The sequence below is a fragment of the Phalacrocorax carbo genome, chromosome 20 (genome assembly GCF_963921805.1).
Source record: "Phalacrocorax carbo chromosome 20, bPhaCar2.1, whole genome shotgun sequence".
NCBI classification, from domain to species: Eukaryota; Metazoa; Chordata; class Aves; order Suliformes; family Phalacrocoracidae; genus Phalacrocorax; species Phalacrocorax carbo.
Window position 1 is genome coordinate 4,412,336 of NC_087532.1, and position 22,103 is coordinate 4,434,438.

Here is a 22,103-nt window from a genome sequence, read left to right on the forward strand (position 1 = left end):
AGATACAACACTTCTGGCCCTTCACTTTGTAGGGCAGCCTTCCCACCATCAATAATTTCTGTTGCCTCTCCTTGAGGCGTCTGTCCTGGAACATGGCTTCCAAAAAAGGCCCAAGCGATTGCAAGATCCCTTAGTCCATCATATTGCAATCTCCCTTCTCGTGCGTTTGGGATTCACTTTGCCCCTGCTGGCCCTCTTTATAACCCTTGATTTGCTTCATTGCAAATGAAGCCCTTTATCCTAACTAAAAGAAAGTGTGTTGTTCCCTGCAGAGAAAAAAGAACTACAACCACGCTGCAGAACAGGAAGCGTCCCACTTTCAGCACGCTACAAAGCATGTCACTGCTCCAGCCAGTAACTCGGTGACGGGCCCCCATGCACTCACCTGCGTGGAAGTAGGGGCTCATCGTGTAAGGGAATCCGAAGGGCAGCGGCTGAGGCGGTGGGATGGAGGCTGGCGGGAGATATTTCACCTCGTTTTTGTTGATGCCTGGGCCAAGCAAATGGCTGGGGGACTCGGCGCTCGAGGAGCTGCAGGGGGCATTTTGGCCAGCAGCCGCTTCACCCAGCTCCTTGGCCCCTTCACAGACTTTGCCCGTCTCTTTGCACTCCTTAAGCTCAGCGGCCGAGCTGCTGCTCTCAGCCTTCAGGCTCTCCGGCTTCTCGTCGCTCACATCCGCGTCACTCTCAGAGTCCTTCATCTCCTCATCGTTACAGTCTGGCACCCCATCCCGCGCCCGGGGCTCCGCCAGCTCCTTGGCCTCGCTCAGCCCCTGCGGCTCCGCGCGGTGGTGTGCCGATTTCCGGCTGCCCCGCCGGGGCTGCTCCTTGGGCGGCGTGGCGCTGCTGGGGACGCTGGGGTTGAGGGAGAGCAGGGGAGTGTTATTGTGCCGCAGCACCAGCATGGCGTTCCTCCGGGAGAGCTCCTCCCGCAGCGGGTGGCCCTCGGGGATGTCGTGCACGTTGCGCAGGGCCGGGTGGTCCGGGGGCAAGCCGGGGTGCAGGCTCAGCGGGTCACCAGCCAGTAGCCTTTGCCTGTGGAGATTCTCCAGCTCCTTCTGGCGGATGATCTCGGCTGACATCTCCAACCTAAATTGGGAGAGGCAGAGAGGGAATGTCAAGGGGAGGGCGCTCTGTGAGTAACTTGCTAACCCCCAGCCTTGTTCACAGGATCAAGGTGTCACCTCCACACCCGCACATTGTTTCCACTGGTCTCACCTGGACACCGCACTGTCACCTGCACACAGCTCATCCAACGCAGCACCCCACATTGCCTGCTGCTAGGAAAGGGAAGGTAAAACCCATCCCAAGCCCAAGCAGGCTAGCCCGCTACACTCCTTACCTTGCCAGGTTTTGCTTTCGTAGCATCTCTTGCTGCCGTGCAAACATCTCTGCTTGTGCCGGCTGTAGGAACCCGTAACCTGGGGACAAGGAGAACAATAATATGGGGTTATTAATCTCAGCATTGACTCTTCTAACTCAGGGCCAGCTCTCCAGGGGGCTAACTGAGCAGGAAAGGGCAGCTGAGAGCTACCTTTCTGTTCTAGAGCCCATCTATTCCCTCACTCCCAAGGCAGTGCAGCCTGCTGCTCAAACATGGGACCAGGGAGGCTGTTGGGGGGTTAAAAGAGAGCAGCCAAAGCAACCTGCTCCTATTACTGCAAACCAGGGGTGAAGCCAGCACAAGAGCAACAGGGAAACAGAAAATGTGTCTGGGCTGTTTGGCTAAAGGACGGTTTGTCACAGCCTGAATCTTCGCTCTGCCCCCTTCCCCTGGCTGATTGCAAGCATTTTGTATGCACTCACCTGGTGTCTGGCACAGAGCCGAAGGCACCCCAAGGAAAGGAGGTCTCAAGTGGGGCCCCAGGGCAATATGGGGTGCATTCTGGGGTGAAAGCAGAGGTGGTGGGTGGGATATCTCCCTGCAGAAATCAGAAAAGAAATTAATGTTGAAAACCTGGAGGCTCCATCCACAGTGCCCAGAGGGTCCTGGCTCAGAAGAACATCCCTTCTGCAGATGACCTGCATGCTCTGAGACAGAAAGATGTCTATTCACCCATATGCAAAACTTTAAAAGAGACCAAAAAAAAAAAGAAAAGAAAAGAAGCAGAACCAGGACTCCATAGGTCCCACACCCTTCCCTCCTTGATATGTTTGCCTCTGTGGCCTTTCAGCTGGGCTGTTCAAAGGGTTTTTGGCTGCCCAGGGCTAGCAAAGGCAAGGCTGAAGAGGCTGCATCTGCCTGTCCCCTTAGCAAGCTTAGGTTTTTATCTCAACTACCTTACAACTGAAAATGCATTCTGTATTTTGGGAGCTGGAGACTGGGTTTGGGAAGATTGGAAGGCATCACTGGCCTTCCGAAAAAAAAAAAAATAAAAAAATCACTGACCTAGCTGGGACAATGGGTTATCTTTAATTCTGGAGAGAAAGGCCATCAGTGAGGCAAAGACACAGACAGGAGAGATGGGGAGAGGGATGTGAGCAGGAAGAGCCATGGGGTCAGGGGAAAGGAGTACTACCGCAGAAGGGGCGGGTGATGCTGGCCAGAACGGGTCACCAGATGTAAGGTGGCAAGTAAGCTGGGAGAGGCAGGTTTGAGGGGTGGCGAAGAGGACAATGCCCGGAAGCAAGGCAGGTAGCACTTGCTTGCGAGGGGGGCGGGAGGGGAGGAGAGGAGAAGCAGGAAGGGAATAAGAGCCAAGGTCTCTTACATTAGTCAAATCTGCCCTGGGAGCCTGCAAGCAAATCTCTGCTTTCCGGCTGCACGTCTCTTAATTCCTTTTGATGGCCACTTACAACATCATTACCTTCACCAGGGCATCTAGAGGCAAAGCCAAGTGCTGTGCCGTTTATTTTCATTTTACAATATCTCCCTATAAAAACTGCTTCAGAAGAGACTGGAGGGCAAGAGAAAGGAAGCAAGAAGGAGCATGTGACTTTGCAACAAACAGACGATACGCACAACCATACTCCCCCCTTCAGCGGGGGGATGACGTTGGAGTGTGGGATAAGGTGAGAACCCCAGCCGTCCGTGCCCCCATCGCACACAGCTGGGGATGGATTACCGCCATGGCACCCAGAAAGCCGGACAAGGGCGCTTTGGAGATGAGGTGGGCAAGGCAAGGATTCCTGTCCTTTCCCTAGATCTTCCCAGCATAGTTTTATCCTCGTTCTGTGCAACAGCCGCTACAAAACACTGCCACACACTGATCCACAGCACAGAATGGGCTGAGATTCCCCTCCAAAATTCCTCCTTCTCCCTGCCCCTTGCCCATCTGCCTGTCTCTGCCTCCCCCCTTCCCGTCTGTCTCTACTCCCCTTCTCCCCTTCCCCTGGCTGCCTCCGTCTCTCCTTTCCTCCTCCTTCCTCCCCTAGCTCTCCTCTAAACTAATTGCACAGCTCGCTGTGTCTGGAGGAGAGCCACAGATCGATCCGTCGCTGTTGAAATGTTAATGCTAATCGTATAACCGCTCCGCCAGCACCTTGCACTTCAGTGGCAGCTCCAATTAATCTCAGGTAACGCAGCGCGTGACCTTCGGCTCAGAGCCGGGGCAGCAGCCAAGCGATGCTTATGTAATTACACCATGAAGTGTGTAATCACCTGCCCTAATCCCCGAGGCCTCACAATTAGCCGAGGCCTCGGTCGCTGGGCTGCCAAGTGCTTTGCCACCCCGGACAGCCTGCAGATGAGTAACGGACAATTAAAGCGGCATGACGGGGGCTAGGAGGTGTCCGTTCGATCGTAATTAGCTGTAATCATGGGGAGACGAGCCTGGCAGACGTGCTGTTCGTTTTATAAGAAGCAATTTAGGAAATCAAGTCACTTTTAACCATTCCGTGGCCAGGCAAGCAGCAGCCGTCCCCTCCCTGCCTTTTATAAACGCAGAAAAAGGTATCCTGTACAAGAGACAACAATGCACAGAAGCCCCAGGTGCAGGCTGCACACAGAGAGCTCAGAGGGAAATGTAAAAAACAAAGAGAGCTGCTTGATTTTGGCCAAGAAGAGACAATCGGTGCCCAGGAAGCATACTGTCTGATGGGGATCAGGGCCGGGCACTGGGAAATAAAAGGTCCTCCCTTGGGTGGCAGCCCAATGTTAATCAGAGTCTATTTTTATGCTTTAGTGTTGCACTACAGGGCCTAACCTTGATCCCTAAGGAATTCACATCCACTTGAGAGCCTGCAGTTCATTCCCTCTCGTTCCTCTCATCAGAACGGCGCAGCTTCCCTTCCTTTCAGGGCCAGGGATCAACTCATACTTGGGACCGGCCAGGGAGTAGCGCCCGGGCTGGGGAAGGGGGGATGGCAGGGGGAAGCAATCGCTGGGGGCCCTGGTCACGCTGCCACGCACGCGGCTGAGCACAGCCGCCTGTGGTGACTCGGAAGGGGCTGGAGGCAGCTGTAAGGGGGGCTGTAAGAAACGCATCAGGAGCGACTTTGAACGTGAGAGGTCAGTCACCGCTTATGCTACACACACAACACATGCTGGGGATGAGTCCAAAGGTTTAGAAAATTCAGAGAGACACATTTACACATGCTGTCATGCCTGCCTGACGCAGCAGACCGCACGGAGACCCCCGAGTCGTTCTCTCAGCAACACTGGAGCTCTCCACCAAACACGCGCAAGGGCAAAGCGGCTGGGTGAGGCCAGATAAACAGGACCAGCCAAAGGGCCCGCGACGGGCACTGTTACACCCGTGGAGTCTGTGGCCTGAGGTCAGAGAAGGGATGCTGCATATGGCCAAATAAGGAAGAGTCATTGCACCCCTCCTGCCATCCCCCTAACACTCAGCATCAGCCCCCAGCAGTACATAACTAAGAAAGAGAACAGGTATGCTCATAAATATTCAGCGGACAACCTTGCAGTTGTCCCTCCTTGCAGGTAGCCCGATACTCCCTAGCTCATGCTGCAGAGCCCCCGAGGAGCAGCGATTCACACTGCCTGCCTTACCACAAAGGACAGACGCTTTCCGCCGTCCCACAAGCCCAGCCTCCTGACCATCCGGGCTGGGAACCTGTTGGAGCCTGCCACTGCTCCCTTCCAGCCCATCTGCCTGATCCTTGGCATAGAAACCTGGCACAGGCGGGAGGGAGTACAACCAGGTCGTGTCCTGGCACAGAGCTGGGAAGCCCTCCCAGGCTGCCTGGTTCAGATACAGCCAATTCCTTCCAAGCAAGCTTGGAAATGAACTGGCAACCCCAGAGTAAAAAGCCCCGGAGACCTTAACAAAGGCCCCTGTGCTTTTAGACAGACGTGCACCAAAACACAAATCCTTGCATCCTTTCTCAGGTACGTATCAGCCTTCAACCCCCCCCCCCCCCCATTTATTTCCTTCTTCCTCTTCTTCCACCTCTCAGAGTAAGGGCTGAATTCTGAGAATGTGAATTTAGCCCTTGGCAATTACATCTGATAAGCCTTGTCCTTACCTTGCAGAGAGAAATTCTGTGTTACTGCATATTCCTTCCCCCACTCCCCTTTCCCCCACCCCCCCAGTATGCCAGCTGGAGGCCTGTGAGCAGAGTATTAGGGGATTTGCACTGCATGCTGCTAAATTTGATATGTCCTTTAACAGGAGACAAATGGTTCACAAGGCTTAAAAGTATCGACTTTTCTTTAACAATAAGCACTAATGGCCTTCAAATAATCAATATTTAAAGTCATTATGGGGTTACACATTATACTGTTAAAACCAAGCCTTTCACTTTAACCCCATCATATCCTCCCAAGCCCAGAGCGGTGCTCCCCCCGACTCACTCCAAGCTCAAAAGGAAGGCTCGGAGCACAGGCTGTGACTGGAGATGTGAGAGAGTCAGGAAATGCAGATTGAAACCGGCAAGGCATGGAAATAAATTTAGAACGGATGGAAGAGGGAAAAAAAAAGAATGCATGAAGGCTCTGCTTTCTTCTGCTTTGCATTTGATAGGAAGAGACACTTTAAACCTGAGGTAATAGGCAAGCAGCACACAGCTCCTTGCTGGTTCACCATCCGCAGACACTGTCTGTGCCAGGAAGGAAAAATAAATAAAATGAAAGGGCTTTCTAAAAATGGTGCTTGGGATTTCCAGGCCGAAAGAGACACGTACTGGCGCTGCCCTTCTAGGGCAGCAATGAGGCCTGGGCACAGAGAGGGTCTGGTTTATGCTGCCAGGGGAAATCGCTCCCTCAAAATCCAAACTGGTGCTAAAACCAAATTAGTTAAATCAGGTCAAGCTCTTTGGCCTTTACTCTGCATAACATGCAGCCAGCTGGGATCTGGGGAGGAATCCTGCCAGTGAAAAAAAATCAGAGAAAGAAAGATACAGCGTTCAGAGCAGAGAGGGGGATGCGACGCTGGAGTAGGGAAGAGTGGGAGAGACTGTGTCCAGCGGTGACAGGAGAATGTGCCCAAGGAGCACAGGAGTGAAAAGGAAAGCAGGGGGGAGGAATTAGGTGGTGAAATAAAAAATGGTAGCAACAGCAGATGGGAAGAACCCAATCCAAAAATCCTTGCTGGGTATTTCAGGTACATTTTTGCACAGAGAAAGGCCTCTGGCTGACGCACAATGTTTGTCAGCTTACTGCAATGGAAGGGCAATGAGTGCACCTTTGAGACTCTGCGGCTCCCACTCCCAGAACACTCGAGCCAAAGGGCTCCGTTTCCCAGGACCCCAGCAGATCAGGATGCTGATGGCATCTCACACAGGCAGTATTTCTTGTTCCTTGGCATTCCTCCTGCCTTCACCCCATAATTGTCTATGGTCCTGGACGATGAATTGTGTCCCTAATGCTTCTTATAGACAGTACCAGAGACAGCTGAATGCTATTACCAAAGTATCTGCCTCAACACTTGCTCTTTCTCTGACTGTAATCCGCCTTCTCCCCCTCCTGTGAGAGAGGCAGGTTCTCCCACACAGACCCCATGCCACACACTGTACGCATGTGAACAAGCTCCTAGCAACTCCTAACACAGAACCGATGCATCACATTTAGCCGACAAGCTTCACCACACGGATCACACCGTTAAGAAGCTCATCCAGCCTAGTCTGAGCACCTGTACAATGCCTTCCATTTGCAGGGTATAAAAGTTTTTCCCTGAAAGGGGGCGAATGCAAGCATTCCCTAGGCTTCTCCCACACTAGCCTGCCCTGTGAGAAGCAGTCTGCTCCGTTCAAGAGCACAATCAGTTCTGCAGCATGTACCAGGAGACGAGCACCCTGGGTAAGAACATGCCAGGCTGAACGACCCCAGCAAAACCAAGTACATTGCCAACAAATTTGGGAGACGGGAGTAGGATCCAAGCAACTCTGCATCTCTGCAGGGCACAGCCACCTGCCAGTTTTGCAGGAGACAGAGCAGTCTGGAGATGGGAAGTACTCCAGGCTGGAGTAGTTACAATGACACCTTTTAGTCGTACCCTTTCCTCTTCCAAGTCTTTTTATAACACTGAACTCAACAATCTTTTCAAACAAACCACCAGGTCCTGGCGTTCTATAATCCAAGTCTGAATCAATCTAGAGAAGGATCTAGGAAACCAAAACCACGAAACCAAATGGATTCTCGAGCCTGCAGCTTGAGCCTACTTCTGGCAAGACATATCAGTTTTACTAACTCTTTTTAACAGACGAGGAAGCTGGAGCAAAGACGTGAAGGCACCATTACTCCGCTAAAAGGACCTCGGAACCTGGTCCAAGAAGATCTGTACTCAGTGTGTCTGTGTGCACACGTGTGTATCGTCCCCTTCAGAGCCAGCACCCACCTGCCTGCCTTGTGCTTAGTATCATTAAACCTACCAGCCTGTTTCTGACCAATGAAGGCGGATGCTAACTACTTGACAAATGTCTAAACACACCTATCTTCCCAAATGTTCCCTAGTTTAGATTCATCACCCACCTCTTCACACCTGGAGACTGGAAAACCCTATATATGGTTCCCCCTAGAAGGCACAGGTCTCTCTGCATTCCTGTCCTTGCAAAAACAGCAGCACTGCCCTGATAAATAAAACTGGGTCACCAATATGGGTTTTCCCCCTTTGCTTTGCCAGACATAGTGGCTGAAGTCTGGAGTGGCTAATTATTCTTGCCCACAAAGCTGCTGCACTTGAGAGCTGACCTGATCCCCACAGATCTCCCGATAGGAAGCTGAAATGGAATTTTAACACCATGCCAAACAGTTCACATCCCCCTGCGTCATGCGTTATTACTTCTGCTCCTGGGAGGGGAGATGCCATAAATCTACCTACAGTTTGCCGACATACATGAGCCAGCTTCCTCCATCGCCTTCTCCTCTGTCAGTGCCTACCTGAACCTTTTAAAATTTCTATACCTTCATAATAAACGCGCACAGAGGCTGCTTTGATTTACCCTGTTGACAAAGACCATGGCAGCCAAGTACAAAACCCAAGGCTAACAGCAACAGGGAGAAGGGAAGGGAGAAATTAACCCATACAGTGCTTTACCGCTTCACAGTACATGGCCAGGGCTTCTCCTGGCACACCTAAAAAGATGCTTGTGGTGCTTTGGCAAAACAGCAAGAAACAGTTTGCACTTGACAACTCCAACCAGGCCATTCCTGAGTGGGAGCAGAGTGATACATGCTGACCCTTAGTAGCACGCAGGTGGCTGTGGACCTCTGGGGAGAAATAATGATCGCGTCATGACTATGGGGAATAGTTGTAGCTTCCCATTTCCCAGCAGGACTCCCCAGCTCTGCTGACCGAGGATTGTCACACCTGAGAGCCTGGCCAACGAGGTGGGCCACACAGGGCCTTCTCACACCCTCCTGGGGGGGAAGACGGCTGCAGAAGAAGCAGGCAGTCTGGCCTGCCATGCCTTGGCGGAAGAAGGAAGCATGGGGCATGGCCAGCCAGGCCCACCATGGTGAGGTTCCACATGGTTTCCCTCAAAGCTCCTTGGAGAACTGCTCTGCCCAGGCATTTAGCGCAGATCCTGTACGTACAGCCCAAGGTGAGAGCAGTGTGGGAAAACAAATCCAGGGCTGATAACGTGCTATGAGCCTTGTTTCAGTCTGCAAACTCTTGGACAGAAACAAGACTACAGGGTAAAGTATACAGAGAAAAAGACAGCTTATTTGTTTCGTCCCCACCAACACAGCCACAGGCTGGTCTTGCTTATAGGCAAATAACTAGACCTCTACAAGTGGGCGCAAATATCCTTGCTCCACGTGACAGGCCACGCTATACTGCTCTTTGAACTGAGGTGCTCAAAGGCCTTCCCAAACGTTAAGTACAACCTGCTTTCAAAATGAGAACCTCTTACCGTGCAGCAAGGGAAACCGAGACACTGAGTGACTCCTGACAACTTAATCCAAGATCCTGGGGATATTTCTCTCAACATTAAAGGCAGGTTGTGCCCCTATGTGTTGCTTTCCCTCACCTCACCTCGCCAGGATATCCCTCTCACGCTAATATAGTTGTATTCATAGAGCTACTTGGAGAACTGAGTCAAGACGCAAAGTAGAGGTGTTTTCCAGCTGTTAACTCTTGGCCTTCAGCCTCTATCCCCTGAGCTAGCGAGTAACTCCTCTCTCCCTCCCATAACTGGGGAGGAACACCAGCCCTAACTCCAGTCCTGTGCTCAAACTGCTGGATAACACCCTCTTCCCAAACGATTTAGCACTTCCTGGCCTAGCCCAGCTCCATGAGTTAGAACTCCTGTCTGGCAGCAGCAAAACCTCTGGATTTGGTACGTATCTAATTAATTTTCGGTTTGCCCCTCCTACGTGCAGCACCTCCCCATAAGCAACCTCCACCCTTCCATACGTGCCTTTTCAGCCAGGCCTCCGGCTGGCCTGGCACTTCTCCAGGCCACACATAGCTGGAGAAATTTTCCTCATGACTGGCTGCACTGAAGCTCGTCTATCTCCGCATTCCTTGCAGGTCTGCCTACGATCCACGTGGACTGGGTTGGATTTTATTAGGTGGGTTAGCCAAAGTACACCCTGTAGGAGAAAGGTTTACCAGGTCTGCCCAGCCCCTGCTCGTTGCAAATCCATTGGTCAGAAAGAAAGGAAAACAGACAGGATCCCCAAGGATATAAATTGCTAGGGGGAAACGACTCTGAACCCAACACACACATATGCTCCCTACAGAACAAATATTGCACCCTGCTGCCTGCTCCCATCCCAAGATGAAAGCCAAAAAAGTCCAGTTACTAGAGCTTTTCACGGCTCGTCCCGTGACACCCAGAGCCTTTGTGTCCCCGCAGCTGCCAGGCCCTCTCCGCCTCTGCTATCCTTGTCAGAAACGCACACAGCTTTAATTTAATATCCGTCTGAAGTTCTTGATTGCGGAGGGAATGGCTTATGGCACAGAGCAAGATAAATGAGCTAGAATTTCCTGGGAGGGAGCGGGGGGGAATCAGCTTTCCAGCACTCCTATCAGTGGTAAGGGGAAGCTGTGCCTCCTTCTTCCTCAAAAAAAGAAATTTTCTTCTCTTGCTATTCCATCCTAGAGCATTCACTCTCTTGTTATCTAGGGACGCTATAAAATGCAAACTTAAACTTCTTAACTTGCTCTATGCCAAGGAACAGGTTAGAGTCTAGCATCTGCTCTGGAGATCCGAGGCAGGGTTTGGATCGTTCCCACCAGCCAGGCAGTCGCCAACCTGGACGCGAACGCGTGCGTGCACAAGCACAAACCCCCTCCCTTTGCGTACAGACACCCCGGCATGTGGCAGGCAAACATGGAAACCCCGCATTTTTGCACCTGCGGAACGCCCAAGGGTGCAAACGCCCAGGGGAGACGTTAACGCGCAACAGATCAAACCTGCCCACCCCCGTGGGTGCTGCTACCCTCACCCAGGCGCACCCCCCCCCTCCCGGACCCTGACGGCACCCGTGCCCCCGCCTTTCCAGGCAGGCTTTGAGGGCGCACAACGCTCCGGGAGCCAGCCAGCGGCGAGGGGCGGGGGAGCCCCCCCCGCCCGTACCCCCCCCCCGTGGCTGGAGCAAACCCCGCCCCGGGGCGTGGGTGAGACGCGACCGGCCCTTCCCCATCCCCCGGTACCTCTCGGGGAAGTGGGTGTCTCTGTGCTGGGGGAGCCCCTGCTTCCTCCGCTGGCTGGAAGAGTTGCTGGCCGAGGGGATGTGCGCTTCCATCGCGCCGGGGTTGCGCGCCGCCGCCGCCGCCACCTCTTGCCGCGCCCGGAGGAGATCTGGGGAGAGGGAAGGGATGAGCTGCTGCCCGGCACGGGCCCCGACACCCCCCTCCCGGAGCCAGGGCAGCACCCCACCGCCCGCCCTCCGCCGCGGGGGCTGCTCCGGCTCCCCCCCTGCCGCCGTGCCCCGGGGCTGCTGCCGGCTCCCCGCGGGCGACAGCGCTGCTGCGGGGGCTGCTCCCGTCCCGTCCCTCCCCCGCAGCCCCTCGGGCGACAGCCTGCTCCTTTGCTTCCCCCCCCGCGCCCCCCGGCCCGTCTCCGCCGTGCGGGCGGGCTGTCGGGCGGCGGGGGGGGGGGACACGCGGCCAAGCCCCCCCTGCCCCGGGTCCCCACCCGGCGGAGCGGGCTCTTCGCGGGGTCCGCCTCCGCCGCCAAGGGAGTTTGGCAGCGGAGGAAATTGTGCAACTACGGGAGGGGGGTGGATTGCTGTTTAATTGCCTTCCTGTTGGAGGGAGGGAGGGAGGGAGGGAGGGAAGGAGGGAGGGAAGGATGGATGCGGGGCGCGGGGGGGGGGAGACAAAAAGGAGAGGGAGGCTCTCCGGAGCCACCCGCCGCTCCCGGGGGCGGCACCTGCCCCGGCCCCGCCGTGCCCGCCCGGAGGGCAGCAGAGCCGACCTGCTAGCAAGAAGCCAGCCCTGTCTGTGTGTCCGTGTGTCCCACACCCCGGGGGTCGCAGGGTTTGCTGCGGGCAGCACCCGGGATCCCCGGCGGGACAGCATATGTCGTGGTCCCCCAGCACCACTCCCCCCCGCCCCAAAACCACGGCCCAGCAGCTCCCGCTGGAAAGCCTTCCCTGCTCCAGAATCTGCTGAAAGCAGGAGCTGGGGGGCTGTGTCCCTGGGTGGCCCCTACCCCCTCGGCCAGGGAGCACCCACCTCCCCACCATCACCCGCCGGGGAGCACCCACCTCCCCACCATCACCCGCCGGGGAGCACCCATCCCTGCTCCCAGGTACAGCCCAGCAGCGGGGTCGCAGTGCCTCAGAGCACCCAGGGCTCCTTTCCTAAGCATGGCGAGCCCTCCCAGGCAGCTGCCCAGAGCCGGGGGGATGCTGCAGCCCTCCCCTGGGCAAGGGGTGACAGCCGGCCCCCGGCAGGTCTGCACCTGCCCAGCGCAGGTCTGCTGGAGGAAAGCAAAGGGCTGGGCCACAGAGCAGATGAGGATGAGGTGCAGAAAGGGGCCCCTTCCAGCCTTAGGCACACCACTTTCATCAGACATGGGCTGCAGGTCAGGAAGAAGCACAGCCCTCGTTAAACCTGCACCACGGTGTTACGTGTTACAGGCGGACTGTGCAGTGACAGCTTCTACCGTGTATAGTCTTCCCAGGGTGGGTGTCAGTGTAGACAAGCTGCCCACACAAGTGCCGTGTGATGGACAACACGGGCACGGCCAGATACACCGCAAGCACACATTAATGGGGATCACAGAGCACTCCAAGGAAGAGCAGGCAATGCAAGTACAGCCGGCTTGCTATTGCACTTGCCTTCTCAGGGAGCAACGCAGTTGGACAGACCTAGGAGAAGGTCTAGTGGCATGGACACCCATACCGGTTGCACTCATAGAGGCTTTTTTCCAGAGTGCTGCTCTCTCACCAATAAGCATCAGGAGTCCCTTAGTTCCTACACCTATTTGAAAACACCTTATACACAACTTGCTTACATCCAACAACAAAACCTCTGCTGCCATTCACAGGATACACAGGAAACGCATACACGCAGATGCACACTTAGAGGAAACCTTCATACGCTCACTGTGTACCTCTCTGCAAAAGGAAACCAAAACACAGCTGGGGAGAGGAGGAGAGGAAGATTTATCTTATCTTAATGAACACACCCTGCTCAGGATCAACTCACATACCGAGATTTCAAAGCACTCCATATGCAGCAGCATATTAGTCCTCTCCTCACAGCCGATTCATAAAGCTAGGCTAATATAAGAGCATTGCATGACCCTGGTAATGATACACTTTCCATCTCCTTGCCTTCCTTTACACCACCATGCTGTTTTCCTTCGGTCTGGAAACCCCAGCCATCCATATTCCTACTAGCTCCAAGACGTGCCCAGCCCAGCTTGGGCCTCACCAATCGCTTCATCAAACATTTTGGGGATGGTCAGGGCTGAAGCCCCGTGGTGGCACTGCAAGTTGGGGTGGAAACGCTTACACAGCTGCTATTTTTGCTGCCAGTAAGAAGGATGTTGGTACCTGAACGTTTCTAGCCACATACGTGCACGCACAGTCCCTGTCCCCATACCCCCAACTGAGGGGACGAACATTAAAATGCCATGCAGTTTTGAACTGCAAAAGTATATAAGAAATAGTGAAATAACGAACCCCATCAGATCACATAAAAAGCCTAGAGAATTCTCCGAGCCAGGGACCATGCACCTTCAATGTTTATAAATTAATTATCTGAAAAACCCAGGTCACTCCTTATTGCCACAGCGCCTGTAATTTAGAAGTCTGGCATGCAGCCAATTCCAGAAGCCGCATTGATCCTGAATGACCGCAACAACCCCCCCACACGCACACCCTCTCCTCTTTCTCTCCCCCTCCTTCGCTCCCCGGCGCCCCTACCCCCTCGCCCAGGCCCCCCCGAGGATCTGTTATTTACAATCCTCCACTCTGACAGTTGGGAAATCAGATTGATTGACAGTGGGACGCTGGCGGATGGAGGTTCCAGGCACGGAGACAGACTGAATTCAGAATGTGGGATGAATGCCACTAGGAGAATGGGGGCGGAGGAGGGGGGTTGAAAAGCAATTAAAAAAAAAGATTTCTAAATTATTAACATTTTTTAAATTATTAATGTTATTGGTGCCTCCATGTGAGCCCGCAGATAAACTGCGCTTTGTACTGGCACTAATAATTTATAGCCCAAGCAGAGCCCTGTGGTGTGGAGACAATCCAAAATACACCAAGTTTTATCTTGTCCATGTTACATGAGAGAGTCTGTCTGTGCAGGCTCCTTTTCTCCCCCTGCCCGCCCCAAAACCTCAGTGTGACCCCTCACCTGACAAATGCTGAGGAGACAATTTAATCATAACAATAAAAAATACGTCAGGCTTTTAATGTAATGAGCTACTTTACTCATTGCATGGGGGGAGAAAGGGGCGATACCACCTCTTGTGCAGCACGTGCTCCGCCTGGATGTACATGTTCTGCATGTCCAGCAGCCATCCGGTGCCCGGGCTCAGCGGTCTGTCGCGACTGTCTGTTACGATACTGGTACACGGAACACGTTTTGTGCCGAGCACGTGCTCAGACCTGCATGTCATGGCTGAATATTCAGCATTTGAATGTCTGCATGCGTTACCCTTTTCTGCATGATGCATGTTATATACTGTCCTCTCACGTACTGCGCTTGTGTTCATTGCATATACGTCTGGAAACTCCAGCCCTATGGTGTGTGGCTTTGCCCCATACCTATGTATCATGCTTGCAGGAGCTCTGCATCTCTGTAAATGTCTGGGGCGGCTGAACACCACGCACAGAAGCACGTGCCGTGTTCACGACGGTGTGCCTCGGCACAGGTTTATACCATGCCTTTGCTGATAAGCAAATCCTTACTCCACAGCAAAAGGAATCGCCTTCTTGCCCCCAGAGAAGCCAGTCAAATCAAACAGAGTGGAAAAGACGACAGCTTCTTCATTAACCTAACAAGGAGCCCTGGGGATTTACACTCTAGACCAGAGATTCTCCTCCAGCTCTTGCTGGATGCTTCGCCGACATTGCTTGTGCTCCTTCCATGGATCACCCAGGCAGGTACGTGTCAGTCCTCCACGCCTCGGGTCGGAGGCAGCACAGGGGCTACAGATTCTTGCATCGCACTGCTTTTCAGTGATGCTTCAACCCTCTGCTTCCAAGACTGGCACAGCGTCACCTCCTCCATCTCCCTGGCTTTCCCTGATCCAGACAGCTGAGTTACTTCCCTCACTCCTGCGTCAGAGGACTTGGGTACAATGCACGGCTTTACTCTGGACCAAGCCGAGCCAGCGGGCTCTGCTCACCCGCGGGCAGGTGAAGTGTCCCTGTGGGCTGAGGAGCCTTTAGCCTGAGGAGGGATGCTTGTGGCTCCTGCGCTGTGCCAAGCGGTTCCCAGGGTAGAACCTGTAACTGCCTAGTGCCCCCTTTAGGCACAGCGCAGGATGCTGCAGCCCAGCTGGATTTAGCCAGCTTCCTCCACAACCCAGGCAAGTCCTACCCGCAATCCTTCAATTCACGTGGGACCCATTAGATCCTGGTACTGCAGGACCCTTATCCCCTCAGGACATCACTCCAGCCCCAGGACAAGGCAGCAGCACTGGGCAGTGGTATCTGCTAATGAGGAGGCTGCTTCAGGAACAGGTTTTGGATCTTCCCCTCCTTGCTTTAACACAACTGTACAAGCGCCGGCCTCCTTTTAAAGAACAGAACGGCAGCATCTTCCCTTGAACTTATATTGAACATGTAGCAGATATTGGTGCAGAAATACTCCTGTGCTACTAAAAGCCTAGAAACGGCAGACAGGCAGGTACAGAGGCATAATCTGCAGTGCACAGGCAGGGCACGCAACAGGCCTTAAATAAGGAAGGGCCGGGGGGTCCCTCAGCTATCCCTAGAGCCCAGCTCAACCTCAGAGGACCATACCATCCTGGGAAGGTCTAGGAATGATTTCTTACTGCTGGAAGCTGTGACCTACGGGGCCCTTACGGCAATGCTCTGAGGAAGCCCTCACCAAGTGAGCGTACACTGGGTATGGATTAAGTTATCTCCCTTTCAGCAACCCTTCCCCTCACTTTTCCACGGCAGATCTGGTTTCAGCTAGTGAAGGACCAGATCAATCCTTGGTGGTGTAAACATAATTGCTTTAGATAGATGATACCATGGATGAACCTGTCCCATGGATTTCAGCACTTGCCTGCTAAGCTGTCTTCACTGCAATTTAGCTTCATCTGCGTATTTTAATTGTCCGTAAAATCTTAAGACACCTGATTCTCATTAAGGTGAAAGGCCTTCAACACCAATGTATGCTGTGTCTGTGCGTAGCAACTATTGCACAAACTTTCTAAACCCAGCACTACCGATGCTTAACTTAAAATCTGCAGCATCATCTTGCTGTTTCAGATCCTATCGCTAAATGGCAGGACTATCTGGCACTGCCTACGTCTCACCCCCCCGCATTATGCCAACGCTCATTCCGCTTGCTCCACGCTATGACCCAAATAAGACTTACACCAGATTCTGAATATTCAGATTAACACAAACTCTTGAAACAAAGGAAGAAAAGGACCCCCCTCACCACTATTGCAAAATACACAGCAGTGATGTTGCCGCTTATCTATTCCAGTAAACAAATGCGTAGCCCCCACAGATAGCTACAGAAGGTATCAGCATTTATAGATGGCTGTTGGTAGATGCCTCCACAGAGATGGTGGGAGAAACGGTCTGTAGGATACTATTTAGCACCACCTGTATTCGCTGCATGATAAACACGCAACACCACAGCCCGTAAATCCTCCTTGCATGCACGCAAGGGCCAGAGACATCTTACAAAACTTATACCGAACGGCAAAGCGAGCCCCTTCTCCCGTTTGTAAGAGCCTGTACCTCCATGGCTGGGCACCGCCATGCTGTTGGCCAGCTGGTAGAGACGTTGTTGCTGCTGCTCTTCAAACGTGCCGTGTTCGTTCAGTGCTGACATCATGCGTCTATAGTGCTCCTCCGGGGTCATCTGAGTCACCGAGTCCTCGAGCAGAGGCGTGTGGGAGTTTTCTGAAGAGCAGAAAGATTTGGTCTTTTTTCCAGAGAGAAATACAGTGGAAAATCACGTAAGTATAGGGACAGGGCAAAAGACAGAGAAAGGGGGTAGAGGGATATTAGCACAACTCCCCACAACTCTGTAGCATACCCGCTGACAGTGGTGTACACCAAGCTGCCAGATGCAGGTGTCCTTGTGCCGCTGAGATGTACCATTATATGCGGTCAAGACACGGCTGCAACTTGCTAAACCTCCAACAACGGGCACACTTAAATGCAGAAAAGTCTACAGCTTCAGTTGCCACAGCACTCAAAAAACTCATGAACAACTTTGCCCTCCTGCCCCCAAAGCAACAAACATTGCATTATAATGACACAAAACTACCAGCGAGCTCTCTACCCCCAAGGCAGCAAAGAGGACAGGCAGGACGGCAGAGTTCACCGAGTTCTCACCCTTTCATCTTAGGGGACACGCAAGTTCTTTTTTTCAGCTAATACCTGATCCGACATGCCCCTCTTTCCCCCACCTTTCTGAGCACCCGCAAGGACAGAATAACGCAGGAGATGTTCAGGTGCCCGGCACAGGGGATGCTGACAACCGCACAACAGACAGTGATGACAGTCCACCTGTCCAGCCTGCTGGAGGCAAGTCACAAAAGCAAGTCGTTTCAGATCCGTACATATGGCCGAGGACCCCGAGGCCATTAAAATTACACCCAACACGCCTCTCCATCTTCCCAGAACGACTGCACAGCCCAGGAGGGAGAGGCTTTGAGGAAGGCCCTGCCTGCTCCCTGGGCATAGGGATCCCAGTCTCACAATCAGGGAGATAAAACCACTGAGGCTTTCTGTTTACTGTAAGCAGAACTCAGAGTAATTACCGTTCTCCGCCTTGGCGGTGGCTGCTCTAACGCTATTTTATCTTGGATCTTCCCCACAGGCAAAACCTTTTCATTACTCGGAGAGGAACTCCCAGTAACAATCTGAAGAAGCAGAAGGGAAGGGAGGGAGCGGGAAGGGCTCTCCCATGCTGCAGTCACAAGACCACCGCTGCGTTCAGTGACTGACAAGACCACCCTACCGTGTGCCCCAGATTCGTGCTCCTTCATCCACCTCATTTCACAGAGTGCCTCAGGAATCACGGCAGGTGACTCTGCTGCTAGACTGGCTCCAAATTCAAGGTGGTGGCTCTCAGCATAGGCCACTTACTTTACATCAGCACCATAACAAATATGCAGGCACTGGACGTCTTGCTGGGAAAAGCCATGGATCTCCCTCAAGTGAGAGAAAGGCCCCTAAGCTAGCTATCAGAAAAGAGAGCCTGTGGCAAGCAAACACAGTCCGAGAGACAGAGTACCTGCAAAACGTGGCTTATGGACCGGCTCGCTTCTGCCTTGGCCAGCGTGAGAGGCCATTAGTTGCAAGTGCTGTCTGCCACCAAACTCACTGCACAACCAAGCCCACAGTGGCTCAGATCTTGGGGATGCAACCTTCACAGGTTGTAACGAAGCCGCCTCCTCCCCAAAACAGAGGGGCTAATCACAATAATAGAGAATCAGAGCTGCACAAAGTTTCAGTAAAAAAGGGTTACATCACCAGCTCCCAAGGCACTCTTCCTCTGTAAAACAGAAATTACTTCAGTCCCCTCCAACTTAGGTCGGCTGGTCCAGCTCAGCAAGGATTCTCAATCAGCATAACAATTTGTGGCCATATCTGCAACCGCTGATCTCTACTCAAGTGAACGTATCTGCATCTCAGGGACCACAGGCTTCCTGTGTAAATCACAGGTTCATGGCCTGCTTCAAGCTAGCTGGTATCAGTTGCTGGGTCCCCACCCTCTACTGTGTGCATCACACTGAAAAACCAGACCCAAAAGAGGGAGGCTGCACAAGAAGACAGACACGCCGTGCCTGCTCCCTCCCACTCCCTGCCTCCGGTACCCAAGCCTGCCAGACACCAGTGGAAGGAGCAAGGGGATGGGGGGCAGAACTCCCTTCCAGGTCCCCTTCCCACCAAGTCACTCTGCAGGCCAGACTTCCACATCCTCCTCTGCTCTCTTGCCGCTCCTGCCACCTCCCCCAGGGATGCAGAAGCGCACCAACTGTTTCAGTTTCCTTCGGAGGCTCTTACCAAAGGTCTAAGGAGCAAAGCCACGCGCCACAGACCTGATTTAGAAAAACACGGATTTTTTTCCCCCCAGCCCCACAGCTGTGTCATTAGAGAAAAAAGGGAGGGGGGAGGGGATTTAATAACACTTAATTACCATAAACTCTATCGGATCAGCCGCAGAGCAGATTTCAGGTGCAAGGAGGGGAGGGAGAATGGGGGTGGCAAGGGGAGGCTAAGAGGAAGGAGGAGTCCAGGGAAAGGCTGGATTTCCACACTTAAAACTTGGAAGATTTCACATGACTCAGCCAGCAGTAATTCCAGCTTTGCTGAAGCTTTGCTGTCTGCTTTTGTCATTACCAGGGGGTAATGCGGGAGACTGATCTCGCCAAATCTCTTCCAGCCGCCAGGTGTGAAATGGACTCTGGCACGGTCACAGGGAAGGCACAGCCGAGGCAGGCATCTGTTGGGCCTTCGGGCTCCCCAGCATGCCTCCCTGTTCGCCCAGGGCAAGGGGAGCCCACCTCCCCCAGCCGCCACCAACGCTGCAGGGTCCCGATGGTAGCAGCCACAGGGAGTTCAGGCTCCTGGAGGCCACAGGCTCTCTGCTCAGCGTGAAGGATGTGCCATTGCTGCACAGCCTTTTCACCAAGCTTGTATAAGGCTCGCCCTCCCCAAGCGATCCCAGGCAAGGCAGGAGCACCCAGCCTGTCAGTCTGCTCTCCTTTCCTACAACAAACCCATGACAGGCTGAGGCTCCCTTTACTGAACCACAGCAAAAGCTTAAGGAACCTGCTGCAAAAGCATCTCGCCCCAGGTTCAAAGCCAGGTCTGAGTCAGTAGATTTAGGTTCTTTGGTGCCTGAGCAGTCACTTGCCAGGGCAGAGAGGGCCCGTGCCCACTCCCGCCACATTCAGCAGTACGGGTGGGGGGGTGGTGGTGAAGTTATTAGCAAGAATGGGGCCAAACATTGTTTCACCATTTGGCCTAACTGGGTAGCTGCCAAACCAATCAACCCATGGATAACCCCCCCTCAAAGAAGAGGAAAAAAATTGACAGAGGCTGGATCTGAATTGCTCAGCTGTAGTCCAGCTCTGGTTCTGGTCTACTTCATTAACCAAAGATGCAGTAAGATTTTGCTTTGTTTTAAATGATCTACAATAGCAAAGAAAAGAGAATGGCAGAAGGAGCAGTATATGAGCTCATCAGCCCACCCCAGGGGGTGAGCGCAATATTGTTCCCTACGTGTGTTTTCCAGCACTTAGTCCAGCTTAGTTTCAAATCTTCCCAAACGATGAGGCTTCTACCAGATTTATTTTTCAGCAGTTCAAATAGGAACCAAAATACTCTTACCGATTTTCTCTTTTTGCAATCGTTCAGTTTTATTTCATGTCTCAAGGTATCGGAGAAGCAGATCTCCAGACGTGCTGTTGCCGCAGGAGTGAGGGTTTTACTTGGGGAATTGTCTCCCGGGGAGAAAGCTTCCTCCGTGACCTGCCAGCACAGCCCTCGCTCCGAGCCTCTGATATGCTCGCATTTCCATATTAGACGCGAGAACGTTCTGCTCTGTTTGACAGCAGTGCTGGCGCGGCCCTGTTTCCACTGAGATAGGGCTCTCTTTTGATCTCTGGTGCGCACACTGCGAGCATCGGGGAGGGGGGAAGGGAAGGTTACCGCTTCCCTGCTGGAAGGGTTTCCAGCCCTACAGGTGTTTTTTCACTCAGTCAGAGAGAAGGAGTGATTTACTTGGCTGCCTCTGTTCTCCTTGCCTTGTCAGGCGCAGCCACAGCAGCACGAGATGTGCTGCGGGCACGGGGTCACTTCTCCTCTTCAAAAGGCTGTTTCAGAGACAATGCCGCCGTGCCCTGAGCAAGAGCCGCATCCAGGGCCCGCGCGTAACGGAGAGGGGGAGAGTCCCCACCTTGAGGCGGGCATCACAGGAGAGCGCAAAAGGCGGAGAAGCGGCCCCCACACAAGGCTCACCACTGGGCTGGAGAAAAAGGAAGGGAGCGCCCCAGAGAGACGCCGCAGACCTGGCTCCTACCCGAGGGCAGTGTGGGGCTGCACGGGCTACGAAACTCCGGCTGGTCCTCGCTCCCCTTCCCACTCCTGAACCACAAACTGCGCTCGCAGCACCTGGGTCCCAGCCAAGCTTGGGGCTCTACCACAATCTCACACTTCACAGCCCTACTCTACAGTAGTTCCCAAATTCCAGGTGACTAGTCACTAGGGTCCATCCTGTTTGAAAACGGCTTGTCACACAATGCAGATCCTTCTGTTTCCAACCAGCTCCTTAGCACAGAGCTGGGGACACGGGTCGTTTCCCTTCCGGCCCTCCACGGTATCCATGCCACCAGAACGCTGCCCGACTGCCAGCAGGATGGGAAGTCTCCTGGGAGTTCTCAGCTGCAAGGTGCTGGTGCTCTCACTGTTCGAGGCTTAAGCCACAGAAACACTGGCTACAGCCCCTCCTTTGACCCCCTTTTCATAGCAGGGGGTGGGTAGATAAAGGCCCCAAAAGCACAAAAGTCTCTGCCCCTGTTCAGCCCCTCACTATTCTGATGGTATTCCAGCATCAGCACTGCCTAGGCTTAAAATGCATGCCACAGTGTCAGAGAGAACAGGGGTTCCCCAATGATCCAATATAATTAAAAACAGGTAACATGGGAGATTAGTGAACGGCCCAGCTCAGAATTTCCATTCTGCTTCACGCTCTTTTAAAGGGCAGGAAAGGCTTTCTGAGAAAAAAGTGGGAGTAGAAAACGAAAGTTTGCTTTTATTCAGGGCTTCCTAGGAACCCCTCTCTTAATGAGTTTGGGGGAATCCCCAAGTCATTCGGAGTTAAGGAGCAGGATTTAGATCCTGAGTGTACGCTGCAAAGCCAAGGGCTGCTTCTCTGACTCACACTGTACTCAACCCACCCCAGTAAACAAAAATGGTGGGAAGGCCAGAGGAAAGAAATGGAATGGGATCATTTGACCCTGCTGCCCCCACGGCAAAACCAACAATTTGTGCAAGTTCAGCCACTTTATTAGGGTGAATCCAAATGCAATAGTTTGGTTTCAGGTGGCTTGATCAAAGTTTAGCCCATTCTCAGCCAGGCCAC

The 22,103-nt window shown here is 53.4% G+C and overlaps 1 protein-coding gene across 9 annotated transcripts in view; it reads right to left on the bottom strand.

Moving 5' to 3' along the window:
* Nucleotides 1–22,103, bottom strand: part of SAMD11 (sterile alpha motif domain containing 11) — a 188,833-nt gene that overhangs the window by 16,137 nt on the left and 150,593 nt on the right. For all 9 annotated transcript variants that reach the window (XM_064470078.1, XM_064470077.1, XM_064470074.1 and 6 more), the window contains 5 exons: nucleotides 16,742–16,906; nucleotides 11,004–11,151; nucleotides 1,807–1,922; nucleotides 1,343–1,421; nucleotides 386–1,089 (listed from right to left, as the gene is read on the bottom strand). In XM_064470078.1, coding sequence (XP_064326148.1) covers nucleotides 386–1,089; nucleotides 1,343–1,421; nucleotides 1,807–1,922; nucleotides 11,004–11,151; nucleotides 16,742–16,906 — 1,212 coding nt within the window. The remainder of the gene's footprint in view (nucleotides 1–385; nucleotides 1,090–1,342; nucleotides 1,422–1,806; nucleotides 1,923–11,003; nucleotides 11,152–16,741; nucleotides 16,907–22,103) is intronic.